The 23,106-nt window shown below is 36.4% G+C and overlaps 2 protein-coding genes across 2 annotated transcripts; both read right to left on the reverse strand.

The window, feature by feature from the left end:
- Positions 1-1,237: 1,237 nt before the first annotated feature.
- Positions 1,238-2,149, reverse strand: LOC139175882 (olfactory receptor 14A16-like). Its single transcript, XM_070767250.1, has one exon. The coding sequence runs from the start codon at positions 2,147-2,149 to the stop codon at positions 1,238-1,240; it is 912 nt and encodes a 303-aa protein (XP_070623351.1).
- A 14,773-nt stretch (positions 2,150-16,922) lies between these two features.
- LOC139154056 (olfactory receptor 14A16-like) lies at positions 16,923-17,849 on the reverse strand. Its single transcript, XM_070728487.1, has one exon. The coding sequence runs from the start codon at positions 17,847-17,849 to the stop codon at positions 16,923-16,925; it is 927 nt and encodes a 308-aa protein (XP_070584588.1).
- Positions 17,850-23,106: the final 5,257 nt, after the last annotated feature.

Raw genomic sequence — 23,106 nt, forward strand, 5'->3', positions numbered from 1 at the left:
TTTTGTTCTTATTTTACAAGCCATGCTTAAACACAGAATGGCTATTATGATTGTCATAGTTCCAGTTAAACTTGAGAGGTTGGTTTCTTGCATGGCATATCTCAAAAAGCTGACATCTCCTCAAATTCAGAATAAGATTATGTTACTAAAAAATTGTAGTATCAGTAGCATTCCATCACAAGGGATCAAACCCAAATTCTCATTTTCCGCAGTAAATTTCCCATACCCATTGTTCTGCTGGCGTGTGCCAACCATCCTTAATTACAGGTTAATTAGTCCAATCAGACACACACACAAGATAGAAGGCAAATAAATGTTCTTTATCAACAGAAAAGAAAAAACTCCCTTATAAACTTCAAAGGGATTTCTTGTAGCAACAAGGCACAGTTGAAATACAATACAAGAATGAAGTCCAATTATTAACTCAGTAACTGTGAAATTGGGTCACAGATACTGTTGTCCAAACAGTGATAAACACTAACAATGAAGTATAATTCAAAGTCCAGGAATCCAAACATAGTCTTGAATACAATCAGGAAACAACAATTCACCTTGACAAACTACGATCAGATAATCTTCCACAACGGCCAAGCCAGCATGTTGCTATTTTATCAGCAACTCTAATTACTGGAGCCCCACCCAACCACAGGTAGGAGGCCTCTCTTATCTCATGTAATATGTCTTAAGTTGTTCTCTCCTATGCATAGCTCTATGCATGCGTGGGTCTGTCATACGTTCATCCTTTGAATCCAAAGAAGATAAGCAAGATAAGGAAGATTGATCTCCTCCTGGACTGTCAGTCAAGCCCCCTTCTTCCATCACACCCACACTTCCTTCGTCATCGGATACTTCACTAGTTGACTCTATCGGGAGCAAAACAGGCCTGTGACATGTGGATATTTCCTCCACATCCACCTCCACATTCCTTGGGGCAGGAGCTGGGCCAGAACTAACCACAACACCCATGGAATTGCGAAAGATGCATATTTAGCAGTGGAAACTTAAATGACAGTAATTAAAAATGCAGGAATTTTGCAAATAACATCTTGGGTTCTATGGTTATCTAGTTGAGAAGATGGATTTGCCTCCATCCCAACTATCCATTTCTACCTTTATTACTTTATTAAGAGAAGGAAAAGAATGAAAACATATATAGTCTTCGAGAGGGGTGGCATACAAATCTAATAAATAATAATAATAAAAATAATATAAATACAAATAACATTAAAATAATTTATCAAAACCACAGTTGAGAAAGGACACATTTGATATTCTTATTTCTCATGCTATAGATAATTGGATTGAACAGAGGTGGAAGGAGGGCATACAAAATAGTCAATACAATATCTAAGTAAGATGCAGTGTTAGAGGAAGGTCTCAGATAGGCAATGCATCCACTGAATAATAACATAGACACTACTGTAAGATGGGGAATACAAGTGGATAAGGCTTTTTGCCTTCCTTTTTCAGAAGGAATTCTTAACACAGCCTTGAATATCACTGCATAAGTTGCAACTATAAACGTAAAACAACCTAATGCAACAATGAGACTGGCTACAAGAATTCCAACCTCAAATAGATTTATGCCAGAGCAGGATAATTTCAGTAAATGTGGCATTTCACAGAAGAATTGGTTGACCACATTAGAACAATAAGAGATGGAAAAAGTAGCAGTGGTATGCAACATTCCATAGAGGAGACTTGTAACCCACATTAGAATTATTATTTCAGTACAGGTTTTCCAATTCATTACCATCTCATAATGCAATGGGTGGCAAATGGCAACATACCGATCATATGCCATGACTGTCAGGAGGGAAAAATCAGAGTATTCAAAAGAGAGAAAGAGAAAGTATTGAGCAACACAACCAAAGTAAGAGATATGCCTGGTGTCCATGAGAGAATTTATAATCGATTTGGGGACAATGACGGAAACAATGCCCACATCCTGTAGAGCCAAATTCATGAGAAAGACATACATGGGGCTGTGAAGTCGATGATCTAATGCAACTGCAGAGATGATGAGAAGATTTGCTGTTACAGTAACCAGGTATAACATAAAGAAGAAAAAGAAATGCAAAAGCTGCAGATGCCGATTTTTTGAGAATTCCAGGAGCAGAAAATAAGGCACTGTGGTTTGATTCTCCATGTTTCATTTATGGCAACGCTGACTTAACTGCAAAGAAAGAAAGGAGAGAAATTCAGTCAGATATAAATTTGGAGGTGACATTTTGATTTATGACCATGAAAATCATCAAGAAATGTAAATTATGGATGAAAGGAACTGAAGGTCGGAGTATGGAAAACAGGGATGTAGGATAGGGATACCAGAGTGCACAGTTTTCCATTTTTAGCTGTCTGTACTAATGGACTAGCCACCAATTTCACATTTTCCTTCTTTCCTCTTTTAAATTGTGTTATTTCATATAGTGATCAAAACAGTTAGCTGGGGTAGAACAATGTTGGTTTAAGATCTGTTTTCCTGAATGACAATTTACTCTGAATAATTGGACCCATCATAATGTTTCTGCACTCCTACAGGATCGTAATAGTGTTGGAAAATTGGAGAATTCCAATGTATGATGCTTTGTGCTTCTAGAAGAAAAGCAATGTAAATCTCCCCAATAAACAGAAGGAAGTGATAGCTCAATTTGAAAAACCTGTCTCCCATCAATTAAAAAAACTCTATTCCCTCAAGGAGAGCTTGGCCACAAAATGAGACAAGATTTTCAACAATAATAATCATGCTTAAAAATAAAAAGACACTTAACACTAACATTATTTCTTTTATGCATATCCAGAGACATTATGTGCAATTTAAGAGAACCTTCTGAATGATTATTATCTGTTTTTCCTTAGGAGTCCTACAGATCAAAATTCTGTGTGCTTATTAAGATAATTAGCCATTAATAAATTTATAACTATCTCCAAATGCTCCTGTACCCATTATTGCATAACACAAAAATATCTCAGAATAATGTTAACAGAATTGAGAGAGTAGAGACTCCAGCTGTCCAAACTGTGAGAAATAATGGATTGCAATATCACCATGGACACTGGTGGAATTGGTGTTAGGAGTGCAAACAACAAGATGATTGCTAATCGTTATATTCCAAATCACACTACCACACTGTGGGCATGTATTATGCAGGATGCCCTGCATTTTCTTTCAACATATTTCAGTGCAAATTAGGTGCTCTTGGTTGGAGCTCCATTTCGCTACCCCACTGCATCCCCCCTTCCCCCGTCCAGGCAGCAGCCCACCCCTGCATACCTCTTTCAATGAAATAGCTTGGATACACTGCAAATACAGATTTAAAACCTGTCTCATTGAATGTGGTGTAATGTAATCTCATAGGGACCTATAAAATATATATAATAGGCTCATAAAAGGTGATAATGCATAATATAATCTCATAGACATTTATAAAATACCTATCATAGACTAAGTAATACAGTAAAGTAACACAGTAAATCAATAAGAAAACTCACAGAGGAAATACATTAAATCAATTTAGAAAGACAGTTTCTAAAGACAGATACATGTTTTAGAAAAATCAATGTATCTACCTTTGGTTTGAGCTCCCCTTTCTGGTAACTGCAGCCAGGTGCTGAAACGTAGAAGAAGCTGGCAAGTGGAAGACAAAGAAGACCTCCTGCTGACTGAAACTTTGCATCTGCTAAAAGAAGCTTTAGAGAATCAGAGAAGCGGCAAAAGGTATGTGCATGCATATACACATGCAGGTATGTATATATGCATGCAGGTATGTATGTATCCATTACAGCCTATATGGCAAAGCACCAAGAAAGAGATAATCCTTTTTTCATATTTCAGTGATTTTACTCAACTAAAAAAAAGTTTTGAGGAACATATAGAGTAAAATATAAGTATAAGACTTACATGGGTGACTCTTTCTTTGTAGCAACAATTCTGCAGCTTTGATTGAGTGGTTGAGGTCCTTTCCTCCTCCCCAAATTCTTTGGCTCCCCTCCCAACTGGCAACACATACCTTTTGCCGCTTCTCTGATTCTCTAAAGCTTCTTTTAGCAGATGCAAAGTTTCGGTCAGCAGGAGGTCTTCTTTGTCTTCCACTTGCCAGGCTTCTTCTACGTTTCAGCACCTGGCTGCAGTTACCAGAAAGGGGAGCTCCTCCAGGGCATCCAGACCTCCCAACCCCAATGTTCATTTGAATCTTACTGGTGACCTGTAGCTCATACATCCACTCCTGTTTCTACCAGCTCTGTCAGGATTGGGGAAAGGTTGATCCATCTCCCTGGTCTTCCTGGTCGCTGCCTTGGCTAGACATATTTTGCTTAGTCCCCTTGCTAGACGTTTTGACAGTTCATATGCCAAACTCCCATTTTGACAGTTTGTATGCCAAACTGTCAAAATGGGAATTCCACCAAAACAAAATTGACTATTTGGATTACCACATATTGCATGAAGGTATTGAAATGGATCCTGACAAGGTGCAGGCAATCCTGCAATGGGTAGTCCCAAGCACCCGTAAGCAACTACAGAGTTTCCTCAGTTTTGCCAACTTTTATTAGCAGTTCATCTCCTCCTTTGTGCAGATTGCACTGCCAATTATAAACCTTCTTAAAATGAGAGGGGGGGGAGCTTAAGTCTAATTGGCCCTTGGTTGGAGCATGGAATGCCAAGCTGCTTTTGAGAAGCTCTAGTGACTATTTGCAGCCAAACTTGTCCTGAAGCATCCCAATATGGATGCCACTTTTGTGGTTCAAGCCAGTGACATGGCAGTCGGAGCAGTACTACTGCAAGCAAATTCTGATGGGGTCCTACAACCCTGTGCTTACACTTCCCATAAATTAACTGAAACTAAAAGGAGGTAAGCCATTTGGGAGAAAGAAGCTTTTGTGGTCCCTTGGAACCTATTGACCTAGAGGCATTTCCTCGAAGAGGTGAAACATCCCATCAAAGTCTGGATGGATCATAAAAATCTGGAGGCTTTGAAGACTCCTAGGAAGTTATCACCGAAGCAGCTCTGCATTTTAATTGATTTAATTTCTTCCTATGCTACCTGCCTAGGGGGACAAACTTATGGCTGATGCCTTGTCTTGGGTGCCCCAATATAACAGCATATGGCAGGAAATAATCTGACCTGTGATCTCTTCTAAACAACTAGAAATTCCAGTGGTCATCAGATCCCAAAAGATGATGGTCTCAGATCTTTCAGCCAATCTAAACTCTCAACTCACAGAAGCATAGAAACAGATAAATGATTTCTGTTTCACTCAAAGTGCACCATTCACAATGGCCTTGCCTGGGTGAGAACTAAGCGCTATGTTCTAATTCTTATTAGAGAATTAGTGCTGCAAAACCCGATAATTTAAAAGCTTCAGGTCATTTTAGGTTTGTGAAAACCTTACGCTTAGTAAAAACACAATTGTGTTTGCCCTCATTGAAAAAGGACATAGAGGCTTATATCATTAGCTGCCCTGCATATTTGTTTGTTTGTTTGTTTGTCCGTTGCTTTTTCATTCATTTATTTGTTCATTCATTCATTCATTCATTCATTTATTATTTATTTAGTTATTTAGTTATTTAGTTATCTATTGGATTATATGCTGCCCTTCTCCACGGACTTGGGGCGGCTTACAGCATATAAAAACAAAACAGCATCATAATCCAATTAATTTAAAACAATTAATCTAAAACCCTAATAATATTAAAATTCAGTCAATGTCATTCACACAACAGACATACACCACATTTGTTTGGCCAGTAGGTTAGGTGTAATGGCCCCAAGCCTGGCGGCATTGATGAGTCTTAAGATTCTTGCAGAAGACGAGGAGGATGGAGGCAGTGGAAATCTCTGGGGGAAGCTGCTGCAAAAGGGCTACCTGGGAAACTGTAGGGATTACTTCAAAATGTTGCTAGACTAGGGGCCCCATGGAAAGAAATATCCATGGATTTCATTGTCAAATTACCTAAGAGCGGGGGTAATACTGTCATTTATTTTTATTTTATTTATTTATTTGTCATACAAATATAGCATTGTATTGTATATATAATGTAAGTATAAAGTAGATATAGAAAAGATAAAAAGACATTAGGACAGGAACGGTAGGCACAAAGGTGCACTTATGCAAGCCCCTTGCAGACCACTTAGAAAGGGGAGATGTCTATTGTAGATAATGTAAGGTTGAAGATTTTGGGATTGGGGGAAGATTGGGGGAAGATTGGGAGATCATTGACATTTTTTTCAAACAGATCAATTTTGTGCCTTGTTCCAAAATTCCATCAGCAAAGATGTTGGCTAAACTTTTTATTCAGCATGTGTACTGGTTACATGAGGTTTCTGAATGGATAATTTCAGATATCAATGTCCAATTCTTCTCCCAATTTTGGAAGGAGTTCCTGATGGTATTAGGTTCCACCCTAAGCTTAAGCTCCACCCATCAATTCCCAAAAATGGGGCCTGTGAGAGGCTAACTTGGTCCTGGAGCAATACATCAGATTTTATGTTAATTACCAACAAAATAATTGGGCTGACTTGCTACCTTTTGCTGAGGTAGCCTACAACAACTCTATTCATAGTAGCACAGGGTTTACCCCATTCAAGGTAGTCTATGGCCAAGATTTCATATCCATCCCTGAAATCCCACAGGAGAGGCCACAACTCCCCTCTCTAAGGGAGTGGATCAAACAACTTCAGATAATTTAGCCTGTGACTCTCAAAACATTAGATAATGTTGACCAAGCCCATAAAAAACAGACTGATAGGAAAGGAGTTAAACTTAAGGAATACCAAGTCAGTGATAAGTTTTCCTATCCACAAAGAACTAACATACTACACAGAAGTTGAAGAAACCTGGCCTTAAGTATGTTTGTCCTTTTCTCCGTGTGAAAATTATAAATCAAGTGACAGTACAATTGGAACTTCCAAAAACCTTTAGAGAAATCCACCTGGTTTTCCATGTCAGTGTTTAGAAGACTAAAGAGACATCATCTCTTTGTCATACCCAAATCTCTCCACCTGTGCCTTTGTTGATTGAAGTGAACAACATTTTGAAATTAGAGAAATCCTGGATTCTAGAAAATATAGGGGTAAATTACAATATTTAGTAGCCTGAAAGCACTTCCCTTCCTCACATTCTGAATGGGTGAATGAACAAGATATCAGAGCCACTAGAGCTATTCAATTGTTCCATTCCAAATATCCTGATAAATTGTGAATGTATATTTCTTATTTTATTTATATTATGTTGTTTTTATTTGTTGTTATGTCTTTATTTTTTCCTAGGACTAATATCGCTGTTGCAGAAGGGCCGAATGTCAGCTTTCATGTCTGCTTGTTTTGGCTACCATAAAAACAGGGGTGTATGGATAGTTAAATATTTGGGAATGGGGGAAAACTGTGTTGGAGATGTTTCTTCTTGTGTTTAATTAGGGGGCTAGGGAGGAAAGTTCTCATCATGTACTGCCAGGCTTAATGTACTGCTATATTTACTTAATAGTAAATATGAAAAAGTATGAAATCTGTTCCTTGCTGCCTTACCATATGGGTTTAATGAGCTCTTGTGGGCAAGTGGTAGAGGCCATAGGGCAACAATTTATTGCAAAACTCAAAACATTATTAACCGATAAGACTGAGGATATGTACAGTGATTTTTAAAACAAATATCTATATAAACTCTCTTTCTAAATGTAATTTTATGTGCTTCTTCTGTGAATATTCTTATTGATTTCTATGGATTTACTATATTACTTTGTTATTCTATTATAGCTATTTTATAGCTTTCCATGGGCTGACATTATATCTCATTCTATGAGCCATGATTTAGGTCTGTATTTGCAGTGTACTCAAGCTGCCAAATGGATTCTAGAAAGGGATTGAACAAGGAATATAACAATGAGCTATCACCTTGCTTGTTTGCATTCTCAAACTGGTTTCCATTGAAATAGTGTTATTGCAATACATTAAGTTTCTATGGGTTTACTTGAACATATTTTCTTCCTTATACCTTTTTATTTTCCACTCTTGTATTAATGATCTGGTTTTAATTGGATTTAACTAACCAAGTAATCAGCTGTCCTCCTAGTTGTGGTAGGCAACATAGAGGCTGGGGTTTCTTAAAAGATAGAGATTAAAGATAATCCCAAGTAATGAAATATAGTTCAAGGAGATCTTCTTATCTGATTCATTTTTCGCCTTTCAGATTTGGATTGTTGGAATCCAAATAGTATTATTGAAAACATGGGTTCACATTGTTAAAAGAAGTACTGAGATGTCAGAGTTTATAGTTTTAATAGGCTTCATTTCATTTTGTTACCAAACAGTGCTAGGCAGGAGAGAGGTTTCTATTAAATTGATTTTTTTTTCAAATTTAGCTATTGTTTTCATTTTTAGACAAGTGGTTTAATTTATTCATTTTGTCAATATCTGTTTTCTTTTAAGTAAATGTCAATTAAGAATTACGTTGTAAGTAAAGTTTTCTTTTTCTTCTGTTTAATTGTATGTCATTAAATGCATGTTTAGAAATCTAGAATTTATGTAACAATAACAGAGTTGAAAGAAATGTTGTAGGTCATCTAGTCCAATGGGGGGAGATTGGACTAGATGACCTACAAAATGACTCTCAAGCAGGAGTCTCTACACCATTTCTGACAAATGACAGTCATGTTTCCTCCCTGAAAGACTCAATTGTTGGAGCTCTCACAACCTCTGAATGCAAACTGTTCCACTGGTTGATCACTCTCACTGTCAGAAATTTTCTCCTTATTTCCAGATTTAATATCTCCTTGATCAGTTTCCATCCATTATTCCTTGTCTGACTTTCCTGTGCATTGAAAAATAGCCTGACTGCTTCCCCTCTGTGGCAGCCCCTCAAATATTGTAACGCTGCTATCATGTCACTCCTGGTTCTTCTCTTTGCTAGGCTAGACTACATATGTATTAGATTTAGAGCTTATTTATACTATTCTTTTTTTCTTTTTTCAAGTAGATGCAGAAGCAATTCATAGAATCATAAAATATAGAACATAGAATTGGAAGGGACCTGCAGGTTGAGAAAAACATATCCATCTTCTGTCACATAAAACACAAAGAGACACTGTACCAAGGGGCAAGATCTACTCTCAGATTTCCATGTAAAACATACAGCAATTTACTGTTTTATTTATTTGATAGATTTACATTGTTTTTCTTGGCCAAGTGTGGTTGGTCACACAAGGAATTTGTCTTGGTGCATATGCTCTCAGCGTACATAAAAGAAAAAGATACATCTGTCAAGAATCATGTGGTACAACACTTAATGGTTGTCATAGGGGTCAAATAAGCAATGAAGAAACAATATTAATAAAAATCTTAGGATACAATCAACAAGTTACAGTTATACAGTCCTAAGTAATATATTGTTTCTATTGTTGCTGTGAGCCACCCCGAGTCTGCGGAGAGGGGCGGCATACAAATCTAATAAATAATAATAATAATAATAATAATAATAATAATAATAATAATTGGTGCCTCCTTCTTGCCTCCTTGAATAGAGGAGCTATTTGCACTCCCTCTTACACGTCGAGAAGTGTGTAGGCGGCTTTAACAACAGCAGCTGTGGAAGAAAGAGTGTGTGAGCATTGCCCAGCCAGCCAAGCCACAGTCCCAAATAATCTTCTAGGGAAGGGAGCAGCCCGGGTTACTGCTTGGTGGGTGCATGACGGGAGAACCTTACATTTATCTTTGGTTTCAATGACAATAGGATCAAGGGATGGGCTGAATAGTGACTGACCCTTGATTGGGGCTGCTGCCAATTGCCACATATGCTGGAGATCTTCTGGCCACAACCTAAACCAATGCCTGTGGCGGGCTACAACAGCTGACCCCATAGCCCTTGCAGAAAAGCTGGTTGCTTGCAATGTGGTGTCAGACATGAATTGGGCCACAGCAATTAGCTTGTTAAGGTCTTGATTTACCCTTGAGTCAGCTGTCAGGATGTGTTCCTTCAATGTGTGGAGCCACTTAATTGATGTTCTAGAAAAGAAGGAGGCCATGGTTGCTGCTTTGACTGCCCAAGAGGAGGCTTGATGAGTACATTGAAATGAAGTTTCCTCTGAGTCCTCCGGCATCTGGGTATTGGAATACAGTGCCAATACAGGAGCATCTACTGGTGGAAGGGAAAGATGCTATGGTAAAACAGAGATGACATTAAAACATTTTTTGAGAGGGGCAGGGTTAGAGAGGGAGGGGGGTCAATGCTGCCGGTAGCATAGAGTTGCCCTTCGCCCATGGTGGAGCCCTGAATTCCCACTGCACTGAATAAAAAACATATAAAATATTTGTCTCCTAGGAGACTAAAGGTGATTGTGGATGAAATACTAGATTATAATAACATGGGGTTTCTTGTATTTTAAATTTGCCTTTTTAAATATGTTATAATTCTTAACCTTCAGCAAGAATGTAGAAAGCCCCTTTTTTAGAAAGCTGGCAGAGAAATATTCAATACATTGTAGATAAAATAATAGCAGGTTTTTTCCCCAACAAACATGGCACTGTGAAAGTTCTGTATCTTTAATATATCCATTTTGATGTTTTTCTCTTTTGCAAATGTTTTTATATGTGCAGAAATGTCTGAATACAATACTCTTTTCAATTTTAATGCTCACATATTATTGAAGAGAGGGGGAAGGGAGGGAAAGGGAAGGGAGAAAGGGAGACAGAGACCTTTTAATATCATTAGAATAGAAAAGGAATCAAAAGGTGCTGCTAGAATTATGAGGTGTGTGTGAGATTTTCAATGAATTAATATCTCATGTTGCAATGGTTTTCAAAAGGCAACGTACCACTCATATGCCATATCTGTCAGATGGTATAGTAGCAATGCAGAACATCATTGTTGCTTTAGGAGTTTGTAACATACTTTGATTGCTTGTGAATAAAGATGAAGTGTAAGGTGACATATCTGTGAATTTTAGAAATTTCAACTCTAATCTCAGAGTCATGTGCCTCATGATTTAAATCAGGTCTTGCTATCTCTTGCTATGTCATGACGATTGAAGCAGGTCCATAAAATCATACTGCTTAATTCTAATAAAAATTTTACTGGCCTTTCATCAGGGAGCAAATGGGTAATGCAAAAATTGACCACAGTTGGGTATCTCTGCTGATGTTATTAATTTGCAACTACAGTTATTAGCATTTAATAGATTTGGCTATCATCTTTCTTGGTGCATATGCATCTTACACTATAAATCAGTTTACTTGGATTAATTAATAATAGGGCTGAACTTCTCTTTATTCATTTTCTGTGCACTTCTTGTCTATGGATACAAAATAATCAATTCCCCATGGACCTGATCATTTATTATTTGGATTTGTATGCCGCCCCTCTCCGAAGTCTCGGGGCGACATGCAAATTGCCCTGACACATGACAAAAGAAGAGGAAGAAATCAGGAGATATAAAGGAGATATAAACATGAGTTGAGCAAGACAAACAAAGTAAAAAAAGGTGTCACAAGGGAGAACAAAATTCTATATAGCCTTGAGAAATGCATGAAACAGAGTCCAAATCCCACTTAGCCAGATAATAATCAATAAAATTATATTGGACTTCTTCTTATTGTTAACTGTATTTTTATATTTTGTTGTAAGCTGCCTTGAGTCCTTCAGAATTGGGTGGCATAGAAGTCAAACAAAGTTTGTTCCTCTATCCTGTGGTCAGTTATGTGACAAGCACAAAGTGAGATTTCCTAGGCATTGCCATGGGTTTTTTTAGGAGTATTTCTTTCTTTGAAGAATATTAATTGGGTATTGGATTATACATTTGGAATTATGTGTATAATAAATACTCCAACTATTATTCTCCAAATAAAAAAATAATTTATATTTCTTATTTTTGGTAAATATCCCCCCCGCCCCCACAATGCATCAATGCATTTTAAAAGTAGTACAGAAATGACACTGCATCATACTTTTCTACTGAGCTACTTTATAAGTTATTACACCCTTATTTACACAACTTGATAATTTATATTGCTTCCTGATTTGGGGGTTAATATGCCGTTGTGAATGTAGTTACTAGTTTTTATAATACTGATTTAGTTTATTTTGAGATTCCAGCTAATTTTAGTTTATCCCACAATAAAACCATTAATCATAATATAGTGTGATATAGCAAACCATCTGTGATAATAAAAAGCCCAAGCAATTTCACCTGTGAAATCTTTTAAGACTTAGAATGAAGCAAACGCAGAAACACACACAAAAATCATAAAGTTTTTGCTGGAGAGACGGAGTAACGACACGGACACAAGAGCTGGATTTAAACTGGGTCATTTTTATTAACATAAATTTGCATAATTTATTCATTACTTTGCATAAATTAGCATAATCAACTATGACCCGGAAATGGACCTGCAGGGTCAAACAAATACTTCCGGGGCGGAAATGACGTTAGGGCAAAAACATTCCTGGGCAACTCATGGGCGTATCTCGATGCAAGTCCAGGTGAGGGACCAGACCATCACCTGCGACCCTGCCATGCTTTGCATGAGGGGGGTCCCACCGGCTAACCCGAATCTGGGAATTAAAGGTGCAGGACCCAAAGACAGGTTCCCCCCAGCTGCTCAGGCAGACACTCCCTCCATGAGCTTGCGGAGAACCTGTCAATCATCCCCAAAGATGCCCAAGGGAGAACGCGCGGTTGCTAAACCACCCCAGTTTTCCGCCCCTAACCTGCCTACCCAAATGACCAAAGGTAAGCCAATTAACCTAATAAATGCAAACACCCCCTAACCACAAATCCATCTCCTCAGTGTGGAATGGGCGAAAAAACAGCTCGGCTAAGAGGCAGAACTGCCAAAAATTCCCATTTGGCCCCCTAAGGGCGACCCCTAAGCACACTGCAAGATAGGGAGGGCGGGCGGGTGTCTGCTCGTGGCTCTGCTGTCCGGGCGAAAAGGGAGAGCCCCGGGCCTGCTCGCCCTTATATAGGGCAAGCAGGCCCCGCCCGGACCAATCAGCAGACAGGCCAATCAGGCCCGAACTCCCGAGCGAAGTCTCGCATCGCGAGACTTCGCTCGGGATTCAAAATGGCGGCCGCCATGAGGGTCCGGTGTCTCCCGGTCCCTCCAGCAAAGCCTGCCGCCGGGTAAGACCGGTGCTGCAAATTCCTCAACACAGACCAAAATCATAACTTTAATATTTAAGTAGATGTTAAGGCATCAGGCTGGAAATCAGAAGATTGGAAGTTCTATTCCACTTTAGGAAGATAGTCAACTGTATAATTTGGGGACATTTCTTCTCTATCAGCCCTTTAAAGGAGGCAATAAAACTGCTTCTGAAAAAATGTTGCCAGGAAAAATATAGGAACACATTTGCCAGGACTTGAAGCTAACTGAAAGGAGGAAAATATCAAGGTTTGTGAGGAAATGATCATTTCAGGAGTGAAGTGGTGTAGAGGACTGTGTACTTTGGAATCAGAAAAGACCTGAAGAGACTTTGGAGGCTTTCTGATCCAATCTCCCTTTCAAGCAGAAATCCAGTGTCTTCAGAGAGAGGCGGGGTCAATGATTGCGGTGCCACAGGGTTCCCTCGTTATCATGAGAGAAGCCCCAAATCCCCATCGTCCGGGGGTCCCGGTTCTTCTGAACCGCGACCGATCCTCCCTTTAGGGGAGATGATGCAGGGGATGCTATCAGGGGCCTGGATGGGGGCTGGCATGCCCCACTAGGCAAACCAGCTCATTCTTGCACTGGCAATGGTGTGAGGTTGGCCAGACCGCCATGTGTGGCCAACGTAGTCATGAAAGACAATGCAACATAGAGATTGAAGAAGCATGGAAACATCTGGAATGAGGATTGATTCGATCGTTGGCAAGGTGTAGAATTGTTTTAAGCAATGTGCTGGCAAGTGCAGAGAGACGGAAGGAGACTTTAAATGGATTGCTTTTTATTTTTTTTACTTTTGGAAGCAGAAATGTCAATAATTGGTGTGGAAGCAGCTGATCGGCTATGGGGCAATTAGCAGAAAGCTGTAAAATTGTAGCATTTGCCCAAAATTGTTGTTTTATTTTCCTCTTCGAGGATATTTAAAGATTTTAAAGATTTGGAGCTTGAATTTGGATTTTATTTGGATTTATTAAAGTATTTTTTCTCTTCTGATGACATCACTTCCCTTTGTAACAATTGAAGAGAACAGTTAACTATGATAATTTACTGCCACCTTCTGGTCGGAGGAGTCATTACAAGGAATTTTCATGATGCATATCTATACCAGATGGCTCTACATTTGTTTTTTGTTGGAAGGATGGATGCTGTTCATTATCCATCTATACTATGTAAAGAACGTTACACCCATCTTTGTTTTGGATTATGGCTATTTAGAAGAAATCTTTTTGAAGCTGGGAGGTGATATAGTTTAAAGAATATACTTGTTAATCCCATTGGAGATAGACTGGAGACACACTGGATATTCTTAGTGGAGACAGATTGGATGCAGACTAGAGTGACATCTGGGCAAGTATGGATCAAAGAATACGAAATGGAAGTATGGATGCTGATAGGATTTTCAAAGAAAAAGATTTTTACTAAGGGATTTAAATGAAGACTTACAACACTTTTAATTGGACTTTAAATTGGACTTTACTACAAGGAAAATGTAATGAAATTCTAAGGAAAAAATTGTTTTGATGGAGGGGGAAATAATTAAAGATTAAGATTTTAATTGAGTTGCATGTGTAATAATGTTCAACTAAGATACTTGAGATTCATAAAACTATCTTGGTGGGAAAAACTTTGGAATAATGAAATATTATTGCTAAAAGAGAAATTGAAAATGGTTAGGATTGACAGAGTTAATCAGTTTTAATGATTAATGTGAAGATTAAGATTTTAATTGAGTTGCATATGTAATAATGATCTGCTAAGTTATTTTTGGAGATTCATAAAATTACTTTGGTGGGGAAAATTTTGGAATAATGAATTTATATTATCAAAATGAAATTGAAAATGTTTAGACTTGGTAGGATAATTAATATTAATGATTATGGAATTATATAAGTAGATGAACTATAAGTAAATGAACTATGAGGAATACAAAAAGAAAAAGCATGGAAATAGAAAACATTCTTAATTATATTTGCTGATACTTATTTGTTAAAGAAAAGAGAATAATGATAACTAGAAATATTGATTACATTTTTAATTTGGAATATGATTATTAAGTTTAACTTAATGATTTTTTCTCTTTCTTTTTTTAGAATGAGGTATGATGATTCTATTGGATTGAAAGTGTTACAATTAGAGTAGGGCAGATGATTCCACTAGGTTTACAGTGACTCTTTTTTCTTTTTAGAATAGGGCATGATGATGGATTGTAACTTATAATTAGAATAGGGCAGAGGATTTCACTGGGTTTTCAGTGATTTTTCTTTTCTTTTTTTTTAGAATAGAGTATGATGGTTCTATTGGGTTGAAAGTGTTTTAATTAGAGTAGGGAAGATGATTCCACTGGGTATACAGTGACTATCTTTTTCTTTTTTTAGAATAGGGTATGATGATAGATTGAAAGTGTTACAGTCAGAGTAGGGAAGATGATTTCACTGGGATTACAGTGACTTTTTCTTTCTCTTCTAGAATAGGGTAGGATGATTCTATGGGATTGAAAGGGTTATGGATTGAAAGTGTTACAACTATAGTAGGGTATGATGAATATATGGAGTATTCAGTGCTGTTTATGTTCTTCCTTTTTTAATTTTTTCTTTCATTTTCTTTCCTTGTTACTTTTTAATTGTCTTTAATTCTTATTTTAAATTTGTATTTTTACCCATTAAAGGGAATTATTTTAATTAGGTTTTTTTCATTTGGTTTATTAATTTGGTGATATTTGGAACATATTATTTGGTGAGTTTCTTTTTTTGCCCCCCTATATATTTTTAAACTATTTTTAACAATGGTGGGATTTAATTCAAATACTGTGTTGGAGGTAATTAGAAATTTTTGCTCCTTTTCTTTTCTTTTTATGTTTTTTTAAAGGGCATTTATTATGGAACAAGGTTTAAAATATACATGAAAATTGATATAGAGGAGATTTTGAGAAAATTGAAGCATTATGGCTTAATTAGATGTGATTGAGAATAGTAACAGCCTAAAATGTATATTGGCTAAGAGGTGTTTTTTTTTGTTATTATATAAGGAATTGGAGTAAATATTTTTGTTCAGATGTCAAATTTTAAGGAGGTAGTATTGGTTAAACTATGTATACCGAAATTGTAAAAATGATATATTGTAATATAACTTAAAATTAACGGTATTTTCTTTTTTCTGTACACGTGATTGGAGAAGGGAAAAAAATTACCTAAAATAAATCCAGTCCCTTCTAAGAACATTAGAGAGACCAGCATTAAAGGATCCAGCATTTAAAAAAAAGCAATTTCACATAGGAAAGCACAGGGGGGGGGGGGGGGAAGAATACATCATTTAAACCACTTCATTTTAGATGTTTTCCCAATTGTATTAATCAATCACTTAATCAACCAACCAACCAACCAACCAATCAATCAATCAATCAATCAGAAAAGACTGGGAAGGAACCTGGGAGGTTTTCTCATCCAATGCCCTATTCAAGACGAAATCTAATCTCTTCTTAAAGAAGAACCAGCACTAGAAGGAACAGCCATTTCATATAAGAAAATACAGGGGGGGGGAAGAAGACATCGTTTAAACCTCCACTTCATTTTAGGTGTTTTCCCAGTCGTATGAGACCTTTATACTCACTTCAACTAAGCATAAATATTTCTTAGTGTGTAGAATGCCAGAGCTGTTAAATATCGATCTTTAGCATCTGTAAAGTATATTGACAGTAATTAGAGCTGCCTCCATCCCAAATATCACTTTCTATCATATTTTCACATAAGTAAATAGAAAGAGAGAGAAAAAATCATGAATATAATATAAACAACGTTAAAATAATTTGTCATATCTCCACAGTCGAGAAAGGCCACATTTGATATTCTTATTTCTCATGCTATAGATAATTGGATTGAACAGAGGTGGAAGGAGGGCATACAAAATAGTCAATACAATATCTAAGTAAGATGCAGTGTTAGAGGAAGGTCTCAGATAGGCAATGCAACCATTTAATAATAACACAGACACTACTGTAAGATGGGGAATACAAGTGGATAAGGCTTTTTGCCTTCCTGTTTTAGAAGGGATTCTTAACACTGTCTTGAAGATCACTGCATAAGATATAACTATAAACGTAAAACAACCTACTCCAGCAATAACACTGGCCACAAGAATTCCAACCTCAAGTAGATTTACGCCAGAACAGGATAGTTTTAGCAAATGTGGCATTTCACAGAAAAATTGATTAACAACATTAGAACAAAAAAGGACGGAAAAAGTAGCAGTGGCATGCAAGATTCCATAGAGGAGACCTGTAACCCACACTAGAATTATTATTTCACTACAGTATTTCCAATTCATCACCATTTCATAGTGCAGTGGATTGCAAATGGCAATATACCGATCATAGGCCATAACTGTCAGGAGAGACACATCACAGGCTTCAAAGGAGAGAAAGAAGAAATATTGAGTAACACAACCCAAGTAAGAGATATGTCTGGTGTCCATGAGAGAATTTATCATGGATTTGGGTACAATGGCTGAAACAATGCCGAGGTCCTGCAGACCCAAATTCATCAGAAAGAAATACATGGGGCTGTGTAATTGATGATCAAAAGCAACTGCAGAGATGATGAGAAGATTTTCTGTTACAGTTGCCAGATATAACAGAAAGAAGAGGAAAAAATGCAAAATCTGTAGATGCCGATTTTTTGAGAATTCCAGAAGGAGAAAATAAGACACTGTGGTTTGGTTCTCCATGCTTTATTTATGACAGGCTGTGGAAATTCTGTTATATAAAATTTTGGAGAAAGCATGGAGAGAATTAAAAGAGAATCAAACACATAAAACAGGGATGAAGGATGAGGATAAGCATACAGTTTTTCCCCACTTTTTGCCCATACGTACTTAAGGACCAACTATGAACCTCACATTTTTCCTTCTATCCTTTTTTCAATTGTATTATCTCACATAGTTATCAAAAGCATTGGCTAGGAGTAGAACAACACTCATTCAGGTCTTTTCCATCAATAAAAGTTTACTCATAATTATTGAACCTATTGTAATGTGCCTGCACATCAGGATTGTGATAATATTGGAAAACTGGAAAAAAAACTATCTATGGTACTTTGTGCTTTCATAAGAAAGGCAATATAAATTTAATTAATAAATATAAACATAATTTCCTATGTCTGTTATCTGGAAATCTTGAGAACAGACATTTGTTCTATCTGTAATTTCTCTATGGGAATTTATGTAAATGATGTTGATGGTTGGGGTTTGGGTTTTTGTTTTTTTTTGCAATTTCTCTACCAGATATTGGGTTAAAATAATAAAATAAAAATTCTTTAAACACATAAAAGTAATAAACATATATTTAAAGGCATATTGTTACATAAAATGATGGAGTTTTCATTATAATATAACTGCTATTAGGTATTTATTTGGTGATAAGGACACAGTTATACCACTTTTAAATATATTTAATCAAAAGACCTCAAATATTGGCAGAATAAATTAATAAACTTCCTTATCCAGCAATCAGAAGAAAAGGCATTATCAATTATACTATTGTCTGTAGTGGAATTTGGACAGAAAAAGAAACACAACCTATTATACCTTTGAATTCTGATATCTCAACATTTTTTTCAACAGTATCAAATACTATGTAAACACAATTTCAACAATATTATTTGACTTGTTTAAAAACAGAAATAAAAAGAAATTTAGAAATCTTACCACGCATTTTTTTCATTCATATGCAGAATGATGACCTTGCCAAGGTTAATTAATCTATTAGTATTCAGTTCATGCATGAAGGTTTGGTTCAGATTCCTGCTAATTATACTGGTTTTTTTATTTTTCATAATTATCATGTGGAAAAGGTACCAATGTTAAACATGTAGTTTGTTCATTTCTTAAAGTCCACACAAAAATATCTCCAAATCTCTCTTCACCAGTGAGTCTTCGGAGAGGGGTGGCATAAAATTCATTCATTCATTCATTCAGTCAATCAATTAATCAATCAATGTTGTCCCCTTCATTTTCGTGTAGTGAAACATCTATCTGAAGTTATAGATATTTATTTTCTGAATGTCTATTAACCTTGTTTTATATCCCCCAAGGGACTTGTATACCCAAAAGAAACTGATTTTTGAGTGCTTATTGACAAAGTTACCAAATATAAATAAAACTAACATCTGTATGCTCATTAAAATAATTGGCCATTAAGAACCCAATAGCTTCTTCCAAGACCAATTACCATGTCACAAGCAATAATAACATTGCAGATTATTAACAGAATGGGGCAGTGTAAATTGTGAGAGGTGAAACAATCAAGTGAAAAGACATCCCTGGCACATATTTAACCATGTGTGATTCTCCTTGACCTCCAGCTTTTAAAATATCTCACTTTCTATTCTGAATGCACAATGTGGGAAGAGTCTGATTTCTGCTAGGTCTCCCTCCCTCTCTCCCCCCTTGTTGACTTCAACTCCCATTCCCAATATAGCATGACTGGTGGAGAAATTCTGGGAGTTGAAGTCCACAAGCTTGAAGTCCTTGAAGCTGTCAAGTTTGAAGTTTGTAAAAAGTGTACATGGTTTTTAACGGTATACCATATACTGTATAGAGTATAAATCTACCCGATTATAAGCCGAGGCACCTACTTTTGCCACAAAAACTGGGAAAACTTATTGCCTTGAATATAACCTAGGGTGGAAAATGCAGTGGCTACTGGTAACTTATAAAAATGGAATATTCTTCTGTTGTAGCTTCTTAAAATTGTTTGTGTAGGAGAATAAAAAAAACATATGAAGAATGGTTGCAGGAACTTGGTATATCTAGTTTAATGAATAAAAGAACCAGGGGAGACATGATAGCATTCTTCCAATATCTCAGGGTTTGCCACAAAGAAGAGAGAGTCAACCTATTCTCCAAAGCACCTGAGGGCAGAACAAGAAGCAATGGGTGGAAACTAAACAAGGAGAGAAGCAACTTACAACTAAGGAGAAAATTTCTGACAGTTAGAACAATGAATCTGTGGAACAGCCTGCTACCAGAACTTGTGAATGCTCCAACACTGTAAGTTTTTAAGAAGATGTTGGATACCCATTCGTCTGAAGTAGCGTAGGGTTTCCTGCCTAGGCAAGGAGTTGGACTAGAAGGTCTCCAAGGTCCCTTCCAACTCTGTTGTTATTATTATTATGTAACTTTTCCTTCCAAAATGTTTTTATTTCTTGCACCTTTCTTCCTCTCCTTCCAAAATCTCTCTCTTTTTAAATTCTTTCTTTTATCATAACCAAAAACCTCTTAAAATATCTTTAGGAATGTAATCAAACCTGTTATTTTAATATTCATTACAATATCATAATTTTCTTAATAATTGGGATTTCATATATTATTTCAAAACAATTGCTTAAATCAAACTTCCATATGATAAATATTCATATTTTCCATTTAAAACATATTTCATAAGTTAAAATCATTACTATCTCAATAGATCAGTAAATAACAATTGGGGGTTACTCAATCATTAATTGTAAAATCTTTCTTCTACATGATATTTATCTTGCATAAGGAGAAACCATACTCTTTAAAAAAAGGTAAATCTATTCATATTAATTATGTAGAACAAATGATTAATGACAAAATTCATAATATTATATTATCTTAATCTTCCAAGATTCGCCCACGTTTCTTCAACACTCCGTGGCTTGCATTGGCTGCCGATCAGTTTCCGGTCACAATTCAAAGTGTTGGTCATGACCTTTAAAGCCCTACATGGCATTGGACCAGATTACCTCCGGAACCGCCTGCTACCGCACGAATCCCAGCGACCGATAAGGTCCCACAGAGTTGGCCTTCTCTGGGTCCCGTTGACTAAACAATGTCATTTGGTGGGCCCCAGGGGAAGAGCCTTCTCTGTGGTGGCCCCGGCCCTCTGGAACCAACTCCCCCTGGAGATTAGAACTGCCCCCACCCTCCCTGTCTTTCATAAACTACTCAAGACTCATTTATACCGCCAGGCATGGGGGAGTTGAGATAGCCCTTCCCCCTAGGCCATTACAAGTTATGCATGGTATGTTTGTGTGTATGTTTGGTTTTATAATAGGGGTTTTAGTTGTTTTTTATTATTGGATTGTACATGTTGTTTTTATTATTGTTGTTAGCCACCCTGAGTCTACGGAGAGGGGCGGCATACAAATCCAATAAATTATTATTATTATTATTATTATTATTATTATTATTATTGTTGTTGTTGTTGTTTTAAACAAGTCAGTATTAACAATCCTCTTGGGTATGATAAGTATAGTTGGAAGAAATTTTTAATTACACAGAGTTATCCCCTCTTGAAGCAACATTTTCCTACAAAATAACTTCTGTTACTAGAAATTAATCAATTTTAAATGGGTAACTTATATTTTACTTGTACATTCTATTTACTTGTAAAATATTGTTACTTGCTTGATCAGAAGAAAAAGCCATGGTTCATTTGTTCTGAAAGTCTCTTCAACCCTTCCGCCCCTTCCCCAATGCTTCCTGTAGAGGAGGAGCTGTGATTGATTCGGCCTGCTGCCAATCAGGCAGCTGAGGGGTGTTGCCGGATGGACTGTAGCAAGAGCAGAAGCAGCCGTGCAAAGAAAAAAAACTTTGTGTTGCCAGAGCCATGAGGTTTCCTTCCTCCTTCCTTCCTCCGAACTGTACAGCTTTGGAAAATGCTGCACGGGAGTTTTCAGGTCAGTGAAGGTCAGTGACTCGTGTATAAGTTGAGGTTGGATTTTTCAGCATATTTTTACTTTTTCCTTGTTTTCCTCTTCTAAAATCTAGGTGTGTCTTATACGGAAGTGCGTCTTATACACAGAAAATATGGTAATTTTAATTTAATAAATGACAGACTAAGCAATTTTTCTTCACTTTGCAATTATAATAATCATATTCTTAAATCTTAAATTCCATTTCCAACCTACTCTAGTTTAATTTTAAGTATATGTTACATATTTATCTAATGCTACCCCCTTTTCTCTTTTTGTCAACTGGGTTCTCACAAATTTCCACACAGTCCATAATATTTCTTAGTACTTCTCTTTCTGTTGGTATTCTATTCAACTTCCAATTTTGTACATATACAAAAAATATTAATTTTTTCTGGCAATATACTGTAATAAATCTCGAAACAGGCTGATTCAAATTCTGGAGTTTATTGTCTGACAGGAAAGCTTTAACTAAACGGTTTCTAACTATCAAGTCTAGGCATGAATGTATCTGCAGGGAGACAGCGTCTCTAAGTATTTATACTGTTTGCCCCCAGCAACAGGCAACTTTGACAGTGCTACAATTTTGGCGCCGAATTAACAACCAATCAGAACAGGGTGTGCAAAACTATGAACTTCTGAATTATTCTCAGTAACTCATACTTAGCATACTTAACATATACCTAATAAAAATATTTCAGGTTTTAAGTCAATACTCTGTTTCAATATCTTCTTGATCTATATTTGTACCCCTAATCAATATTTTTTTGCTTCCATGCAAGTCCACCACATATGATAAAAGGAGTCAAGCTAATCTTCAGTCTTTTACCTTGCCAAATGAATTTTATTAATCTCATTAAAAAGATTTTATCTATTTTTATTAGTATCACTGAGAATAAAAAGAGTAAACATGGTAGTATGTTCATCGTAATTAATGCAATTTTGCCCATTAATGAAAATTGAAGAGTTTTCGATTTTCTGAAATCTTTCTCAATCTGTTTTTTGAGTTTAAAATTATTATCTTCTTTAAGTGTTGAACATCTTGTTGATAGTTGGATCCTCAAATATTTTACTTTTTTTGCTGTCTGTATATTTAATTTTTTAATCTTATCTTTATTTATTTTAAATCCAGTCAGCTCTCCACAATTCTCAATTTGATATAAAATTTTTGGTCATGAGTTGAGTGGATCTTCAGGTATAAATGCTATGCCATCCACAAATGCTTATAATTTATATTTTTCTTTTATAATTTTAAATCTTGTTAT

This window comes from Erythrolamprus reginae, chromosome Z (genome assembly GCF_031021105.1).
Source record: "Erythrolamprus reginae isolate rEryReg1 chromosome Z, rEryReg1.hap1, whole genome shotgun sequence".
Classification (NCBI taxonomy): domain Eukaryota; kingdom Metazoa; phylum Chordata; class Lepidosauria; order Squamata; family Dipsadidae; genus Erythrolamprus; species Erythrolamprus reginae.

What these genes read in the sequence shown, in the direction of transcription:
- LOC139154056 (XM_070728487.1), bottom strand. Translation starts at nt 17,849, where the DNA reads ATGGAGAACCAAACCACAGTGTCTTATTTTCTCCTTCTGGAATTCTCA.
- LOC139175882 (XM_070767250.1), bottom strand. Translation starts at nt 2,149, where the DNA reads ATGGAGAATCAAACCACAGTGCCTTATTTTCTGCTCCTGGAATTCTCA.